The 15,253-nt window shown below is 48.2% G+C and overlaps 1 protein-coding gene across 1 annotated transcript in view; it reads left to right on the top strand.

Annotated features, from left to right (window-relative positions):
* Positions 1-15,253, top strand: part of zgc:103559 — a 78,128-nt gene that overhangs the window by 22,246 nt on the left and 40,629 nt on the right. The window contains exon 3 of the mRNA XM_038816685.1: positions 7,431-7,545. Within this exon, the coding sequence (XP_038672613.1) occupies positions 7,431-7,545 (115 nt within the window). The remainder of the gene's footprint in view (positions 1-7,430; positions 7,546-15,253) is intronic.

Below are 15,253 nucleotides of genomic sequence, written 5' to 3'. Positions count from 1 at the left end.
GACTGGTGCCTGAACCCTGATAGTGTGAGTGTGTCAGACTGGTGCCTGAACTCCGATAGTGTGAGTGTGTCAAACTGGTGTCTGAACCCCAGTAGTGTGAGTGTGTCAGACTTGTACCTGAACACTGATAGTGTGAGTGTGTCAGGCTGGTACCTGAACACTGATAGTGTGAGTGTGTCAGACCGGTGACTGATCACTGATAGTGTGAGTGTGTCAAACTGGTGTCTGAACCGTGATAGTGTGAGTGTGTCAGACTGGTGCCTGAACCCTGATAGTGTGAGTGTGTCAGACTGGTGCCTGAACCCTGATAGTGTGAGTGTGTCAGACTGGTGCCTGAACCCTGATAGTGTGAGTGTGTCAGACTGGTGCCTGAACCCTGATAGTGTGAGTGTGTCAGACTGGTGCCTGAACCCTGATAGTGTGAGTGTGTCAGACTGGTCAATGAACCCCTATAGTGTGAGTGTATCAGACTGCTACCTAACCCCGATAGTGAGAGTGTGCGACAGATTGTTTCCTGAACCCCGATAGTGTGAGTGTGTAAGACTGGTGTCTGAACCCTGATAGTGTGAGTGTGTCAGACTGGTGCCTGAACCCTGATAGTGTGAGTGTGTCAGACTGGTGCCTGAACCCTGATAGTGTGAGTGTGTCAGACTGGTCAATGAACCCCTATAGTGTGAGTGTCAGACTGGTACCTGAACACTGATAGTGTGAGTGTGTCAGGCTGGTACCTGAACACTGATAGTGTGAGTGTGTCAGACTGGTGGCTGAACCGTGATAGTGTGAGTGTGTCAGACTGGTGCCTGAACCCTGATAGTGTGAGTGTGTCAGACTGGTGCCTGAACCCTGATAGTGTGAGTGTGTCAGACTGCTACCTAACCCCGATAGTGAGAGTGTGCGACAGATTTTTTCCTGAACCCCGATAATGTGAGTGAGCGTCAGACTGGTGCCTGAACCCCGATAGTGGGAGTGGGGCAGACTGGCGCCTGAACCCCGATAGTGGGAGTGGGTCAGACTGGTGCCTGAACCCTGATAGTGTGAGTGTGTCAGACTGGTGCCTGAACCCTGATAGTGTGAGTGTGTCAGACCAGTGCCTGAACCCCGATAGTGTGAGTGTGTCAGACTGGGGCATGAACCCTGATAGTGGGAGTGGGTCAGACTGGTGCCTGAACCCTGATAGTGTGAGTGCATCAGACTGGTACCTGAACCCCGATAGTGTGAGTGTGTCAGACTGGTCCCTGAACCCTGATAGTGTGAGTGTGTCAGACTGGTCCCTGAACCCCGATAGTGTGAGTGTGTCAGACTGGTACCTGAACCCCGATAGTGTGAGTGTGTCAGACTGGTGCCTGAACCCCGATAGCGTCAGTGTGTCAGACTGGTGCCTGAACCCCGATAGTGTGAGTGTGTCAAACTGGAGCTTGAACCCCGATCTTATGAGTGTGTCAGACTGGTCCCTGAACCCCGATAGTGTGAGTGTCGACTGGTACCTGAACCCCTATAGGTGTGGGTGTGTCAAACTGGTGCCTGAACCCTGACAGTGTGAGTGTGTCAGACTGGTCCTGAAACGTGATAGTGTGAGTGTGTCAAACTGGTAAATGAACCCCTATAGTGTGAGTGTCAGACTGGTACCTGAACACTGATAGTGTGAGTGTGTCAGGCTGGTACCTGAACACTGATAGTGTGAGTGTGTCAGGCTGGTACCTGAACACTGATAGTGTGAGTGTATCAGACTGGTGTCTGAACACTGATAGTGTGAGTGTGTCAAACTGGTGCCTGAACCCTGATAGTGTGAGTGTGTCAGACTGGTGCCTGAACCCTGATAGTGTGAGTGTGTCAGACTGGTGCCTGAACCCTGATAGTGTGAGTGTGTCAGACTGCTACCTAACCCCGATAGTGAGAGTGTGCGACAGATTGTTTCCTGAACCCCGATAATGTGAGTGAGCGTCAGACTGGGGCATGAACCCCAGTAGTGTGAGTGGGTCAGACTGGCGCCTGAACCCCGATAGTGTAAGTGTGTCAGACTGGTACCTGAACCCTGATAGTGTGTGTGTCAGACTGGTGCCTGAACCCTGATAGTGTGAGTGTGTCAGACTGGTGCCTGAACCCCGATAGTGTGAGTGTGTCAGACTGGTGCCTAAACCCCGATAGTGTGAGTGTGTCAGACTGGGGCATGAACCCTGATAGTGGGAGTGGGTCAGACTGGTGCCTGAACCCTGATAGTGTGAGTGTGTCAGACTGGTGCCTGAACCCCGATAGTGTGAGTGTGTCAGACTAGTAGGTGAACTCCGATAGTGTGAGTGTGTCAGACTGGTCCCTGAACCCCGATAGCGTGAGTGTGTCAGACTGGTGCTAAACCCCGATAGTGTGAGTGTGTCAGACTGGTGCCTAAACCCCGATAGTGTGAGTGTGTCAGACTGGGGCGTGAACCCTGATAGTGGGAGTGTGTCAAACTGGTGCCTGAACCCCGATAGTGTGAGTGTGTCAGACTGGTGCCTAAACCCCGATAGTGTGAGTGTGTCAGACTGGGGCATGAACCCTGATAGTGGGAGTGGGTCAGACTGGTGCCTGAACCCTGATAGTGTGAGTGTGTCAGACTGGTGCCTGAACCCCGATAGTGTGAGTGTGTCAGACTAGTAGGTGAACTCCGATAGTGTGAGTGTGTCAGACTGGTCCCTGAACCCCGATAGCGTGAGTGTGTCAGACTGGTGCTAAACCCCGATAGTGTGAGTGTGTCAGACTGGTGCCTAAACCCCGATAGTGTGAGTGTGTCAGACTGGGGCGTGAACCCTGATAGTGGGAGTGTGTCAAACTGGTGCCTGAACCCTGATAGTGTGAGTGTGTCAGACTGGTGCCTGAACCCCGATAGTGTGAGTGTGTCAGACTAGTAGGTGAACTCCGATAGTGTGAGTGTGTCAGACTGGTCCCTGAACCCCGATAGTGTGAGTGTGTCAGACTGGTAGGTGAACTCCGATAGTGTGAGTGTGCGACAGATTGTTTCCTGAACCCCGATAATGTGAGTGTGTCAGACTAGTAGGTGAACTCCGATAGTGTGAGTGTGTCAGACTGGTGCCTGAACCCCGATAGTGTGAGTGTGTCAGACTGGTGCCTGAACCCCGATAGTGTGAGTGTGTCAGACTAGTAGGTGAACTCCGATAGTGCGAGTGTGTCAGACTGGTGCCTGAACCCCGATAGTGTGAGTGTGTCAGACTAGTAGGTGAACTCCGATAGCGTGAGTGTGTCAGACTGGTCCCTGAACCCCGATAGTGTGAGTGTGTCAGACTGCTACCTGAAAGTGTGTCTCAGTATGTTAGATTTCTGACTGAACAGGTAAAGTGGTAGTGGTTCTCTCAGAGTGCTGATGATCCAGAGACACGAGTCCAAACGTCTCCACAAGACCTGGTGCATTAGAATTTAGTTAGGGCTGAGTAATGGTAATCTTGAAGCTAATGGACTGCTATAAAATCCAGCTGACTCACTGATGTCCTCCAAGGAAGGAGTTCTGCTGTCTTTATCCAGTCTGGCCTATGTGTGATGCAGACCCACAGCTAGATGTTTGCCTCTCTCCTGTCCTCTATAACAACCCAGTAAGTGACTCAGCTGTATCAAACTGCTACAAAAAAGTTGAATAAAAATACTCACCCAATTGAACTTTACAGTTAATGGGCGGGATGCTCCGAAAACCGGCACGATGGCCGGGACCCGGTGCCAAAAACGGCGCAGATCACTTCGGTGTCGGGCCCCCTCAAAGGTCGCGAAGTCTCCGCCCAAATGGGCTAGCAACGGCGTGATCTCATTACAGCTTTAGTCCAAACATGGACAAAAGAGCTCAACTCAATAAGTGATGTTAAAGTGACTGCCTTGGACATCAAGTGTGGCATCAAGGAGCCCTAGTACAACTCAGGCCAATAGGAATTTGGGGAAAACTCTCCACTGGTTGCAGTCTTTAGAAACACAAAGGAAGATGGTTCTGGTGGTTGGATGTCTGTCATCTCATCTCCAGGGCATCACTGCAGGTGTTCCTCTGGGTAGTGTCCTAGGCCCAACCATCTTTAGCGGCTTCATCAATGACCTTCCTTCCACAATAAGTTCAGAATTGGGGAAATTCGCTAATGATTACGTAACATTCAGTTTCATTCACATTTTCCCAGATACCGGAGCAGCCAAGCTCTCATGCAACAAGACCTGGACCACATTCGCACTTTGGCTGGCTAGTGCAGTGTTCTTCAAAGTTGCGGGCGGGTGTCGGGAGGGTCGCGGAGCCGTTGTCCGTGGCGCTCCCGTTCGCGCAAATCCCTGCGCAGCAGCCGGCTTTTCATAACGCCGGCTGCAAGCGGCCGCAAACATGTTAAAAATAAAAATTTGGCCGCATTGCGCATGCGCGCACAATGATCGAGGCGCATGAGCAAATGCGCCGACAAGTTCTGCAGTGGTTTTTATTCATTTATTCATTTATTTTATTCATTTAATTTTTATTTTTTTCATTTATTTTATTCATTTTATTTTTTTTACAAGTTCAGGAGGGGGGTTTATTCATTTTTTCCATTTATTTTACTCATTTTATTTTTGTTTACAAGTTCGGGGTGGGTTTATTTGATAAAATTTTACTGGATAAAAATGCAGAACTTTGGACAGGTGGAGACTCCATACTTTCAAACACCGGAAGGCTTCACCTTCATCCAACAGGTTCCATTGGAGGAGCGTGTACGAGGGTCAAAGGGTCCCAAAACCATTTGCTCCATTTTTGTCAGTAGCAAACAAGGTAAGATAAAATGGTGGGTCGCGCAGGTCGGCCGGCGTGGGTCACGCAGGTCGGCCGGCGTGGGTCGCGAAGGTCGGCCGGGTTGGGTCCCGAAGGTTGGCGGGTTGGTAAAAATGGGTCCTCGGGGAAAAAGAGTTTGAAGAACACTGGGCTAGTGAGAAGTAACATTTGCACCACACAAGCGTCAGGCAATGACCATCTTCAACAAGAGAGAATCTAACCACATCCTGTTGAAATTCAATGGAATCGCTGAATTCCTGCCATCAACATCCTGGGGTGACCAGGTACCACAAATTTAACACGACCAATCACAAAAATATTGTCACTAAAAGAGCAGGTCAGAGGTGAGGAATTCAAATCACTCAGCTTCCGATTCCCCAAAGCCTGTCTACCAAGGCACAAGTCAGGACTGTGATGGAATGCTCGTCGCTTGCTTGGATGAGTGCAGCTCCGACAACACTTATGAAGCTCGACACCGTCCAGGAAAAGGCTGGATTGGCATCCCATCCAACATCTTAAACAGTCACTCTCTCGACCACCGACGCACAGTAGCAGCAGGGTGCAGCACACACAAGATGCACTGAAACAGCTTGCCCACCTTCTTTCGATAGCACCTTCCAAACCCATGACCACTGCTACCTCAAAGGAGAAGGGCAATAGATGCATGGGAACACCACCATCTGAGAGTACTTCTCCAAGCCACACACCATCCTGACTTCAAAATATATCATTATTTCGTCATTGCCTTTGGGTCAAATCCTGGAACTTTCCCTAACAGCTCTGTGGGTGTCCCTACACCACACAGACTGCAGCTGTTCAAGAAGGTAGCTCATTTTCGGAATGGGCAATAAATGCTGGTCTAGCCAGTGATGCCTACAGCCTGTGAATTCATCTGTAAAAACTCCCATAGTGTCAATGTGCAAATTTGTGTCTTAACCTTAACAGTGTACCAGTGTGTTAGGTTTGTGTTGTTGCTCACTTATCCTGTTCATATACATGCTTGTCCATGAGGAGTTTGTATTAGAAAAGCAGAATTCTTAATATTATTATAGGCCAATAAATTAACAGTCTAAAATCAAAGCTTTAAAATTGAATCTCTTTTTTCTTTCAAAGTTCCTTCCAGTGGGAATTTCCACGACCAGTGCCCCCCTATAACTAACTGTCACACACCCCTGCCCCACTGCTAATGTTCTTGTATTCGCTGCATCAGGAGATCCACTACGCATAGGTACACAAGCAGTGGACATTCTCCTTCTATTATATGGAGTTTTAACCAGTTTACATTCTGGAGATGTTACAGTCTAATTGATGTGCCAACAGTGCCACATAGTGACACAAAGTAATACAGTCCTGATTAATAATCTATACAAAATAAAATAAAAATGCTGTCTGTCTTCTACCTTGGTAAGGATCAACGATCTGTGGCCTGGCTGTTCATTTAGGTTTCTCAATTTTAATAAGTCTATATTTTTCCGTTGTGTATAGTGTCTGTCGTGTGATCTGTGACTATATCAATGATTAATGGTATGGGGAACAGCAAGTCCTGCTCTGTCCAGTGATCTGTGATTGTATTAAAAAGTAACGTTTTTTAAAATCTGGACGTCACTGGCAAGAGGAAGTGAGTCACCCTCATGAATTGCTGCAGTCCGTGAGGTGAAGGTTCTTCGACAGTGTCGTTAAGGAGGGCGTTCCAGGAATTTTGATCCAGCGATGACGATGGATATATTTTTAAGCCGGGCTGATGATGGTGTGTCTATGTGCCGCCTGTCCTTGTCTAGGTGGTAGAGGTTGTGTGTTTGTGAGAAAATGAGTGTAAGAAATCGGAACAATAGACCATACGGCCCATCCAGCCTGCTCCACCATTCAATACAAACATGGCTAATCATGGGCATTATGTCCACTTTCCTGCCCATTCCCCGGATCCCCTGAATCCCTGAGAGATCAGAATTCTGTCTACCCAGCTTTCAATATATTCAGTAATGCAGCATTCGCAAACAGCAGAGTAGGACATACCCAGGAATGGTGATGGAAGACTCTGGGACTTTGACTCCAAAGTATGATTCGGTGAATGTCTTTACTTCAGGCAATTGCTTGACAAGCTCTCTCAATGTTGACGCAAGTCCCTAGACATTACTGAGGAGGATTCTGCAGGGTTGACTGGGTAGGTAAGTTTCCGTTATATCCAAATCCAATGCCGAGATCGAATCACAGCGGGCCTGTCCAGTATTATTCTTATTGTACTTCTTGTCAAAGTTTGATACAATCTAGTGGCTTGCTGGGCCATGTTGGAAAGCAGTTAAAAGCATTAGGTTTGAAGTTGCACATAGTCATACCAGGAAAGGATAACAAGTTTCCTTCTTTAATGAACATTAACCAAACTGGTGGGATTTTATGACAACCGGTATCTCAAACGTCACCATTACTGATAATAGTTGATTACTGCAGAATGTGAATTATTTCATTTAAATAGAATATGAATTCACAAACAGTCATGGTGGGATGTTTACTCTGTGCTCAAACTATTAGTCCAGACCTCTGTATACAAGACCAGGACTAGCCACTGCATTACATACCTGATGTAAATTGATGCCGTTACCAGTTGATTAAGCTGTGACTGTTTTCCTGAGGAACTGACAGGTGTAACATCAGGTCTGTCTGTTTTCACATTGGGCAGGAACAGCATTCCACCAACAACAACACTAGAAAACCTCCAAACTAAACTGCACACCGCCAGGAACAAGTGTTTTGTTGATGCTGCATTTTGGGGAGGCGTTGTCCCAGGCAACCAGGTGACCCTCTTTAAAATATAATTAAGCATTCACTATAAGCAGATTGATCAGACTGACCAGTGTGAGTTGTCTATAGGCCATTAAGATTCAGAAGGATCAGATGGTGATTGGATTACCTATCATTTCATTTGTAGCCATTGAGTGCATTGAGAAGCTCAGTCACTGTGAGTGTGTTGAGAAGCTCAGTCAGTGTGAGTGCGTTGAGAAGCTCAGTCACTGTGAGTGCATTGAGAAGCTCAGTCAGTGTGAGTGTGTTGAGAAGCTCAGTCAGTGTGAGTGTGTTGAGAAGCTCAGTCACTGTGAGTGCGTTGAGAAGCTCAGTCACTGAGAGTGTGTTGAGAAGCTCAGTCACTGTGAGTGTGTTGAGAAGCTCACTCAGTGTGAGTGTGTTGAGAAGCTCAGTCACTGTGAGTGCGTTGAGAAGCTCAGTCACTGTGAGTGTGTTGAGAAGCTCAGTCAGTGTGAGTGTGTTGAGAAGCTCAGTCACTGTGAGTGTGTTGAGAAGCTCAGTCAGTGTGAGTGTGTTGAGAAGCTCAGTCAGTGTGAGTGTGTTGAGAAGCTCAGTCAGTGTGAGTGTGTTGAGAAGCTCAGTCACTGAGTGTGTTGAGAAGCTCAGTCAGTGTGAGTGTGTTGAGAAGCTCAGTCACTGTGAGTGCGTTGAGAAGCTCAGTCAGTGTGAGTGTGTTGAGAAGCTCAGTCAGTGTGAGTGTGTTGAGAAGCTCAGTCACTGTGAGTGTGTTGAGAAGCTCAGTCAGTGTGAGTGTGTTGAGAAGCTCAGTCACTGAGTGTGTTGAGAAGCTCAGTCAGTGTGAGTGTGTTGAGAAGCTCAGTCACTGTGAGTGCGTTGAGAAGCTCAGTGACTGTGAGTGTGTTGAGAAGCTCAGTCACTGTGAGTGTGTTGAGAAGCTCAGTCACTGTGAGTGCGTTGAGAAGCTCAGTCACTGAGTGTGTTGAGAAGCTCAGTCAGTGTGAGTGCGTTGAGAAGCTCAGTCACTGTGAGTGTGTTGTGAAGCAAAGTCACTGAGTGTGTTGAGAAGCTCAGTCAGTGTGAGTGTGTTGAGAAGCTCAGTCAGTGTGAATGCGTTGAGAAGCTCAGTCAGTGTGAGTGTGTTGAGAAGCTCAGTCAGTGTGAGTGTGTTGAGAAGCTCAGTGACTGTGAGTGTGTTGAGAAGCTCAGTCAGTGTGAGTGTGTTGAGAAGCTCAGTCACTGTGAGTGTGTTGAGAAGCTCAGTCAGTGTGAGTGTGTTGAGAAGCTCAGTCAGTGTGAGTGTGTTGAGAAGCTCAGTCACTGTGAGTGTGTTGAGAAGCTCAGTCACTGTGAGTGTGTTGAGAAGCTCAGTCACTGTGAGTGTGTTGAGAAGCTCAGTCACTGTGAGTGTGTTGAGAAGCTCAGTCAGTGTGAGTGTGTTGAGAAGCTCAGTCAGTGTGAGTGTGTTGAGAAGCTCAGTCACTGTGAGTGTGTTGAGAAGCTCAGTCAGTGTGAGTGTGTTGAGAAGCTCAGTCAGTGTGAGTGTGTTGGGAAGCTCAGTCAGTGTGAGTGTGTTGAGAAGCTCAGTCACTGAGTGTGTTGAGAAGCTCAGTCAGTGTGAGTGTGTTGAGAAGCTCAGTCACTGTGAGTGCGTTGAGAAGCTCAGTGACTGTGAGTGTGTTGAGAAGCTCAGTCACTGTGAGTGTGTTGAGAAGCTCAGTCACTGTGAGTGCGTTGAGAAGCTCAGTCACTGAGTGTGTTGAGAAGCTCAGTCAGTGTGAGTGTGTTGTGAAGCAAAGTCACTGAGTGTGTTGAGAAGCTCAGTCAGTGTGAGTGTGTTGAGAAGCTCAGTCAGTGTGAATGCGTTGAGAAGCTCAGTCAGTGTGAGTGTGTTGAGAAGCTCAGTCAGTGTGAGTGTGTTGAGAAGCTCAGTGACTGTGAGTGTGTTGAGAAGCTCAGTCAGTGTGAGTGTGTTGAGAAGCTCAGTCACTGTGAGTGTGTTGAGAAGCTCAGTCAGTGTGAGTGTGTTGAGAAGCTCAGTCAGTGTGAGTGTGTTGAGAAGCTCAGTCACTGTGAGTGTGTTGAGAAGCTCAGTCACTGTGAGTGTGTTGAGAAGCTCAGTCACTGTGAGTGTGTTGAGAAGCTCAGTCACTGTGAGTGTGTTGAGAAGCTCAGTCACTGAGTGTGTTGAGAAGCTCAGTCAGTGTGAGTGTGTTGAGAAGCTCAGTCACTGTGAGTGTGTTGAGAAGCTCAGTCAGTGTGAGTGTGTTGAGAAGCTCAGTCAGTGTGAGTGTGTTGAGAAGCTCAGTCACTGTGAGTGTGTTGAGAAGCTCAGTCACTGTGAGTGTGTTGAGAAGCTCAGTCACTGAGTGTGTTGAGAAGCTCAGTCACTGTGAGTGTGTTGAGAAGCTCAGTCAGTGTGAGTGCGTTGAGAAGCTCAGTCAGTGTGAGTGTGTTGTGAAGCAAAGTCACTGAGTGTGTTGAGAAGCTCAGTCAGTGTGAGTGTGTTGTGAAGCTCAGTCACTGTGAGTGTGTTGAGAAGCTCAGTCAGTGTGAGTGTGTTGTGAAGCAAAGTCACTGAGTGTGTTGAGAAGCTCAGTCAGTGTGAGTGTGTTGAGAAGCTCAGTCAGTGTGAGTGCGTTGAGAAGCTCAGTCAGTGTGAGTGTGTTGAGAAGCTCAGTCAGTGTGAGTGTGTTGAGAAGCTCAGTCACTGTGAGTGTGTTGAGAAGCTCAGTCAGTGTGAGTGTGTTGAGAAGCTCAGTCACTGTGAGTGTGTTGAGAAGCTCAGTCAGTGTGAGTGCGTTGAGAAGCTCAGTCACTGAGTGTGTTGAGAAGCTCAGTCAGTGTGAGTGTGTTGAGATGCTCAGTCAGTGTGAGTGTGTTGAGAAGCTCAGTCACTGAGGGCGCTGAGAAGCTCAGTCACTGTGAGTGTGTTGAGAAGCTCAGTCAGTGTGTTGAGAAGCTCAGTCAGTGTGAGTGTGTTGAGAAGCTCAGTCACTGTGAGTGTGTTGAGAAGCTCAGTCACTGTGAGTGTGTTGAGAAGCTCAGTCACTGTGAGTGTGTTGTGAAGCTCAGTCACTGTGAGTGCGTTGAGAAGCTCAGTCAGTGTGAGTGTGTTGAGAAGCTCAGTCACTGTGAGTGTGTTGAGAAGCTCAGTCACTGAGTGTGTTGAGAAGCTCAGTCAATGTGAGTGTGTTGAGAAGCTCAGTCACTGTGAGTGTGTTGAGAAGCTGAGTCAGTGTGAGTGTGTTGAGAAGCTCAGTCACTGAGTGTGTTGAGAAGCTCAGTCACTGTGAGTGTGTTGAGAAGCTCAGTCACTGAGTGTGTTGAGAAGCTCAGTCAATGTGAGTGTGTTGAGAAGCTCAGTCACTGTGAGTGTGTTGTGAAGCTCAGTCACTGTGAGTGCGTTGAGAAGCTCAGTCAGTGTGAGTGCGTTCAGAAGCTCAGTCACTGTGAGTGTGTTGAGAAGCTCAGTCACTGTGAGTGTGTTGAGAAGCTCAGTCAGTGTGAGTGTGTTGAGAAGCTCAGTCACTGTGAGTGTGTTGAGAAGCTCAGTCAGTGTGAGTGTGTTGAGAAGCTCAGTCACTGAGAGCGTTGAGAAGCTCAGTCACTGTGAGTGTGTTGAGAAGCTCAGTCACTGTGAGTGTGTTGAGAAGCTCAGTCACTGTGAGTGTGTTGAGAAGCTCAGTCACTGTGAGTGTGTTGAGAAGCTCAGTCACTGAGTGCGTTGAGAAGCTCAGTCAGTGTGAGTGTGTTGAGAAGCTCAGTCAGTGTGAGTGCGTTGAGAAGCTCAGTCACAGTGAGTGTGTTGAGAAGCTCAGTCAGTGTGAGTGTGTTGTGAAGCTCAGTCACTGAGTGTGTTGAGAAGCTCAGTGACTGTGAGTGTGTTGAGAAGCTCAGTCACTGTGAGTGTGTTGAGAAGCTCAGTCACTGTGAGTGTGTTGAGAAGCTCAGTCACTGTGAGTGTGTTGAGAAGCTCAGTCAGTGTGAGTGCGTTGAGAAGCTCAGTCAGTGTGAGTGTGTTGAGAAGCTCAGTCAGTGTGAGTGTGTTGAGAAGCTCAGTCAGTGTGAGTGTGTTGAGAAGCTCAGTCAGTGTGAGTGTGTTGAGAAGCTCAGTCAGTGTGAGTGTGTTGAGAAGCTCAGTCACTGTGAGTGTGTTGAGAAGCTCAGTCAGTGTGAGTGTGTTGAGAAGCACAGTCACTGTGAGTGTGTTGAGAAGCTCAGTCACTGTGAGTGTGTTGAGAAGCTCAGTCAGTGTGAGTGTGTTGAGAAGCTCAGTCACTGTGAGTTTGTTGAGAAGCTCAGTCACTGTGAGTGCGTTGAGAAGCTCAGTCACTGTGAGTGCGTTGAGAAGCTCAGTCACTGTGAGTGCGTTGAGAAGCTCAGTCAGTGTGAGTGCGTTGAGAAGCTCAGTCACTGAGTGTGTTGAGAAGCTCAGTCAGTGTGAGTGTGTTGAGAAGCTCAGTGACTGTGAGTGTGTTGAGAAGCTCAGTCAGTGTGAGTGTGTTGAGAAGCTCAGTCACTGTGAGTGTGTTGAGAAGCTCAGTCAGTGTGAGTGCGTTGAGAAGCTCAGTCAGTGTGAGTGCGTTGAGAAGCTCAGTCACTGTGAGTGCGTTGAGAAGCTCAGTCACTGTGTGCGTTGAGAAGCTCAGTCACTGTGAGTGTGTTGAGAAGCTCAGTCACTGTGAGTGTGTTGAGAAGCTCAGTCAGTGTGAGTGTGTTGTGAAGCTCAGTCAGAGTGTGTTGAGAAGCTCAGTCAGTGTGAGTGTGTTGAGAAGCTCAGTCAGTGTGAGTGTGTTGAGAAGCTCAGTCACTGTGAGTGTGTTGAGAAGCTCAGTCACTGTGAGTGTGTTGAGAAGCTCAGTCAGTGTGAGTGTGTTGAGAAGCTCAGTCACTGTGAGTGCGTTGAGAAGCTCAGTCAGTGTGAGTGTGTTGTGAAGCTCAGTCACTGAGTGTGTTGAGAAGCTCAGTCAGTGTGAGTGCGTTGAGAAGCTCAGTCAGTGTCAGTGCGTTGAGAAGCTCAGTCAGTGTGAGCGTGTTGAGAAGCTCAGTCAGTGTGAGTGTGTTGAGAAGCTCAGTCACTGTGAGTGTGTTGAGAAGCTCAGTCAGTGTGAGTGTGTTGAGAAGCTCAGTCAGTGTGAGTGTGTTGAGAAGCTCAGTCAGTGTGAGTGTGTTGAGAAGCTCAGTCAGTGTGAGTGTGTTGAGAAGCTCAGTCAGTGTGAGTGTGTTGAGAAGCTCAGTCAGTGTGAGTGTGTTGAGAAGCTCAGTCAGTGTGAGTGTGTTGAGAAGCTCAGTCACTGTGAGTGTGTTGAGAAGCTCAGTCACCGAGTGTGTTGAGAAGCTCAGTCACTGTGAGTGTGTTGAGAAGCTCAGTCAGTGTGAGTGTGTTGAGAAGCTCAGTCAGTGTGAGTGTGTTGAGAAGCTCAGTCACTGAGTGTGTTGAGAAGCTCAGTCACTGAGTGTGTTGAGAAGCTCAGTCACTGTGAGTGTGTTGAGAAGCTCAGTCAGTGTGAGTGTGTTGAGAAGCTCAGTCACTGTGAGTGTGTTGAGAAGCTCAGTCACTGTGAGTGTGTTGAGAAGCTCAGTCAGTGTGAGTGTGTTGAGAAGCTCAGTCAGTGAGTGTGTTGAGAAGCTCAGTTAGTGTGAGTGTGTTGAGAAGCTCAGTCAGTGTGAGTGTGTTGAGAAGCTCAGTCACTGTGAGTGTGTTGAGAAGCTCAGTCACTGTGAGTGTGTTGAGAAGCTCAGTCAGTGTGAGTGCGTTGAGAAGCTCAGTTAGTGTGAGTGTGTTGAGAAGCTCAGTCAGTGTGAGAGCGTTGAGAAGCTCAGTCAGTGTGAGTGTGTTGAGAAGCTCAGTCACTGTGAGTGTGTTGAGAAGCTCAGTCACTGTGAGTGTGTTGAGAAGCTCAGTCAGTGTGAGTGTGTTGAGAAGCTCAGTCAGTGTGAGTGTGTTGAGAAGCTCAGTCACTGAGTGTGTTGAGAAGCTCAGTCACTGTGAGTGTGTTGAGAAGCTCAGTGACTGTGAGTCTGTTGAGAAGCTCAGTCACTGTGAGTGTGTTGAGAAGCTGAGTCAGTGTGAGTGTGTTGAGAAGCTCAGTCACTGTGAGTGTGTTGAGAAGCTCAGTCAGTGTGAGTGTGTTGAGAACCTCAGTCAGTGTGAGTGTGTTAAGAAGCTCAGTCACTGTGAGTGTGTTGAGAAGCTCAGTCACTGTGAGTGTGTTGAGAAGCTCAGTCACTGTGAGTGTGTTGAGAAGCTCAGTCACTGTGAGTGTGTTGAGAAGCTCAGTCAGTGTGAGTGTGTTGAGAAGCTCAGTCAGTGTGAGTGTGTTGAGAAGCTCAGTCAGTGTGAGTGTGTTGAGAAGCTCAGTCAGTGTGAGTGTGTTGAGAAGCTCAGTCAGTGTGAGTGTGTTGAGAAGCTCAGTCAGTGTGAGTGTGTTGAGAAGCTCAGTCAGTGTGAGTGTGTTGAGAAGCTCAGTCACTGTGAGTGTGTTGAGAAGCTCAGTCACTGTGAGTGTGTTGAGAAGCTCAGTCACTGTGAGTGTGTTGAGAAGCTCAGTCAGTGTGAGTGTGTTGAGAAGCTCAGTCAGTGTGAGTGTGTTGAGAAGCTCAGTCACTGTGAGTGTGTTGAGAAGCTCAGTCAGTGTGAGTGTGTTGAGAAGCTCAGTCACTGTGAGTGTGTTGAGAAGCTCAGTCACTGTGAGTGTGTTGAGAAGCTCAGTCAGTGTGAGTGTGTTGAGAAGCTCAGTCAGTGTCAGTGCGTTGAGAAGCTCAGTCACTGTGAGTGTGTTGAGAAGCTCAGTCAGTGTGAGTGTGTTGAGAAGCTCAGTCACTGTGAGTGTGTTGAGAAGCTCAGTCAGTGTGAGTGTGTTGAGAAGCTCAGTCACTGTGAGTGTGTTGAGAAGCTCAGTCACTGTGAGTGTGTTGAGAAGCTCAGTCAGTGTGAGTGTGTTGAGAAGCTCAGTCACTGTGAGTGTGTTGAGAAGCTCAGTCAGTGTGAGTGTGTTGAGAAGCTCAGTCACTGAGGGCGCTGAGAAGCTCAGTCAGTGTGAGTGTGTTGAGAAGCTCAGTCACTGTGAGTGTGTTGAGAAGCTCAGTCAGTGTCAGTGCGTTGAGAAGCTCAGTCACTGTGAGTGTGTTGAGAAGCTCAGTCAGTGTGAGTGTGTTGAGAAGCACAGTCAGTGTGAGTGTGTTGAGAAGCTCAGTCACTGTGAGTGTGTTGAGAAGCTCAGTCAGTGTGAGTGTGTTGAGAAGCTCAGTCAGTGTGAGTGTGTTGAGAAGCTCAGTCAGTGTGAGTGTGTTGAGAAGCTCAGTCAGTGTGAGTGCGTTGAGAAGCTCAGTCACTGTGAGTGTGTTGAGAAGCTCAGTCACTGAGTGTGTTGAGAAGCTCAGTCAGTGTGAGTGTGTTGAGAAGCTCAGTCACTGTGAGTGTGTTGAGAAGCTCAGTCACTGTGAGTGTGTTGAGAAGCTCAGTCACTGTGAGTGTGTTGAGAAGCTCAGTCAGTGTGAGTGCGTTGAGAAGCTCAGTCAGTGTGAGTGTGTTGAGAAGCTCAGTCACTGTGAGTGTGTTGAGAAGCTCAGTCACTGTGAGTGTGTTGAGAAGCTCAGTCACTGTGAGTGTGTTGAGAAGCTCAGTCAGTGTGAGTGCGTTGAGAAGCTCAGTCAGTGTGAGTGTGTTTAGAAGCTCAGTCACTGAGTGTGTTGAGAAGCTCAGTCAGTGTGAGTGTGTTGAGAAGCTCAGTCACT

The sequence above is a fragment of the Scyliorhinus canicula genome, chromosome 13, assembly GCF_902713615.1.
Source record: "Scyliorhinus canicula chromosome 13, sScyCan1.1, whole genome shotgun sequence".
Classification (NCBI taxonomy): domain Eukaryota; kingdom Metazoa; phylum Chordata; class Chondrichthyes; order Carcharhiniformes; family Scyliorhinidae; genus Scyliorhinus; species Scyliorhinus canicula.
This window is presented reverse-complemented; position numbering and strand designations above follow the sequence as displayed.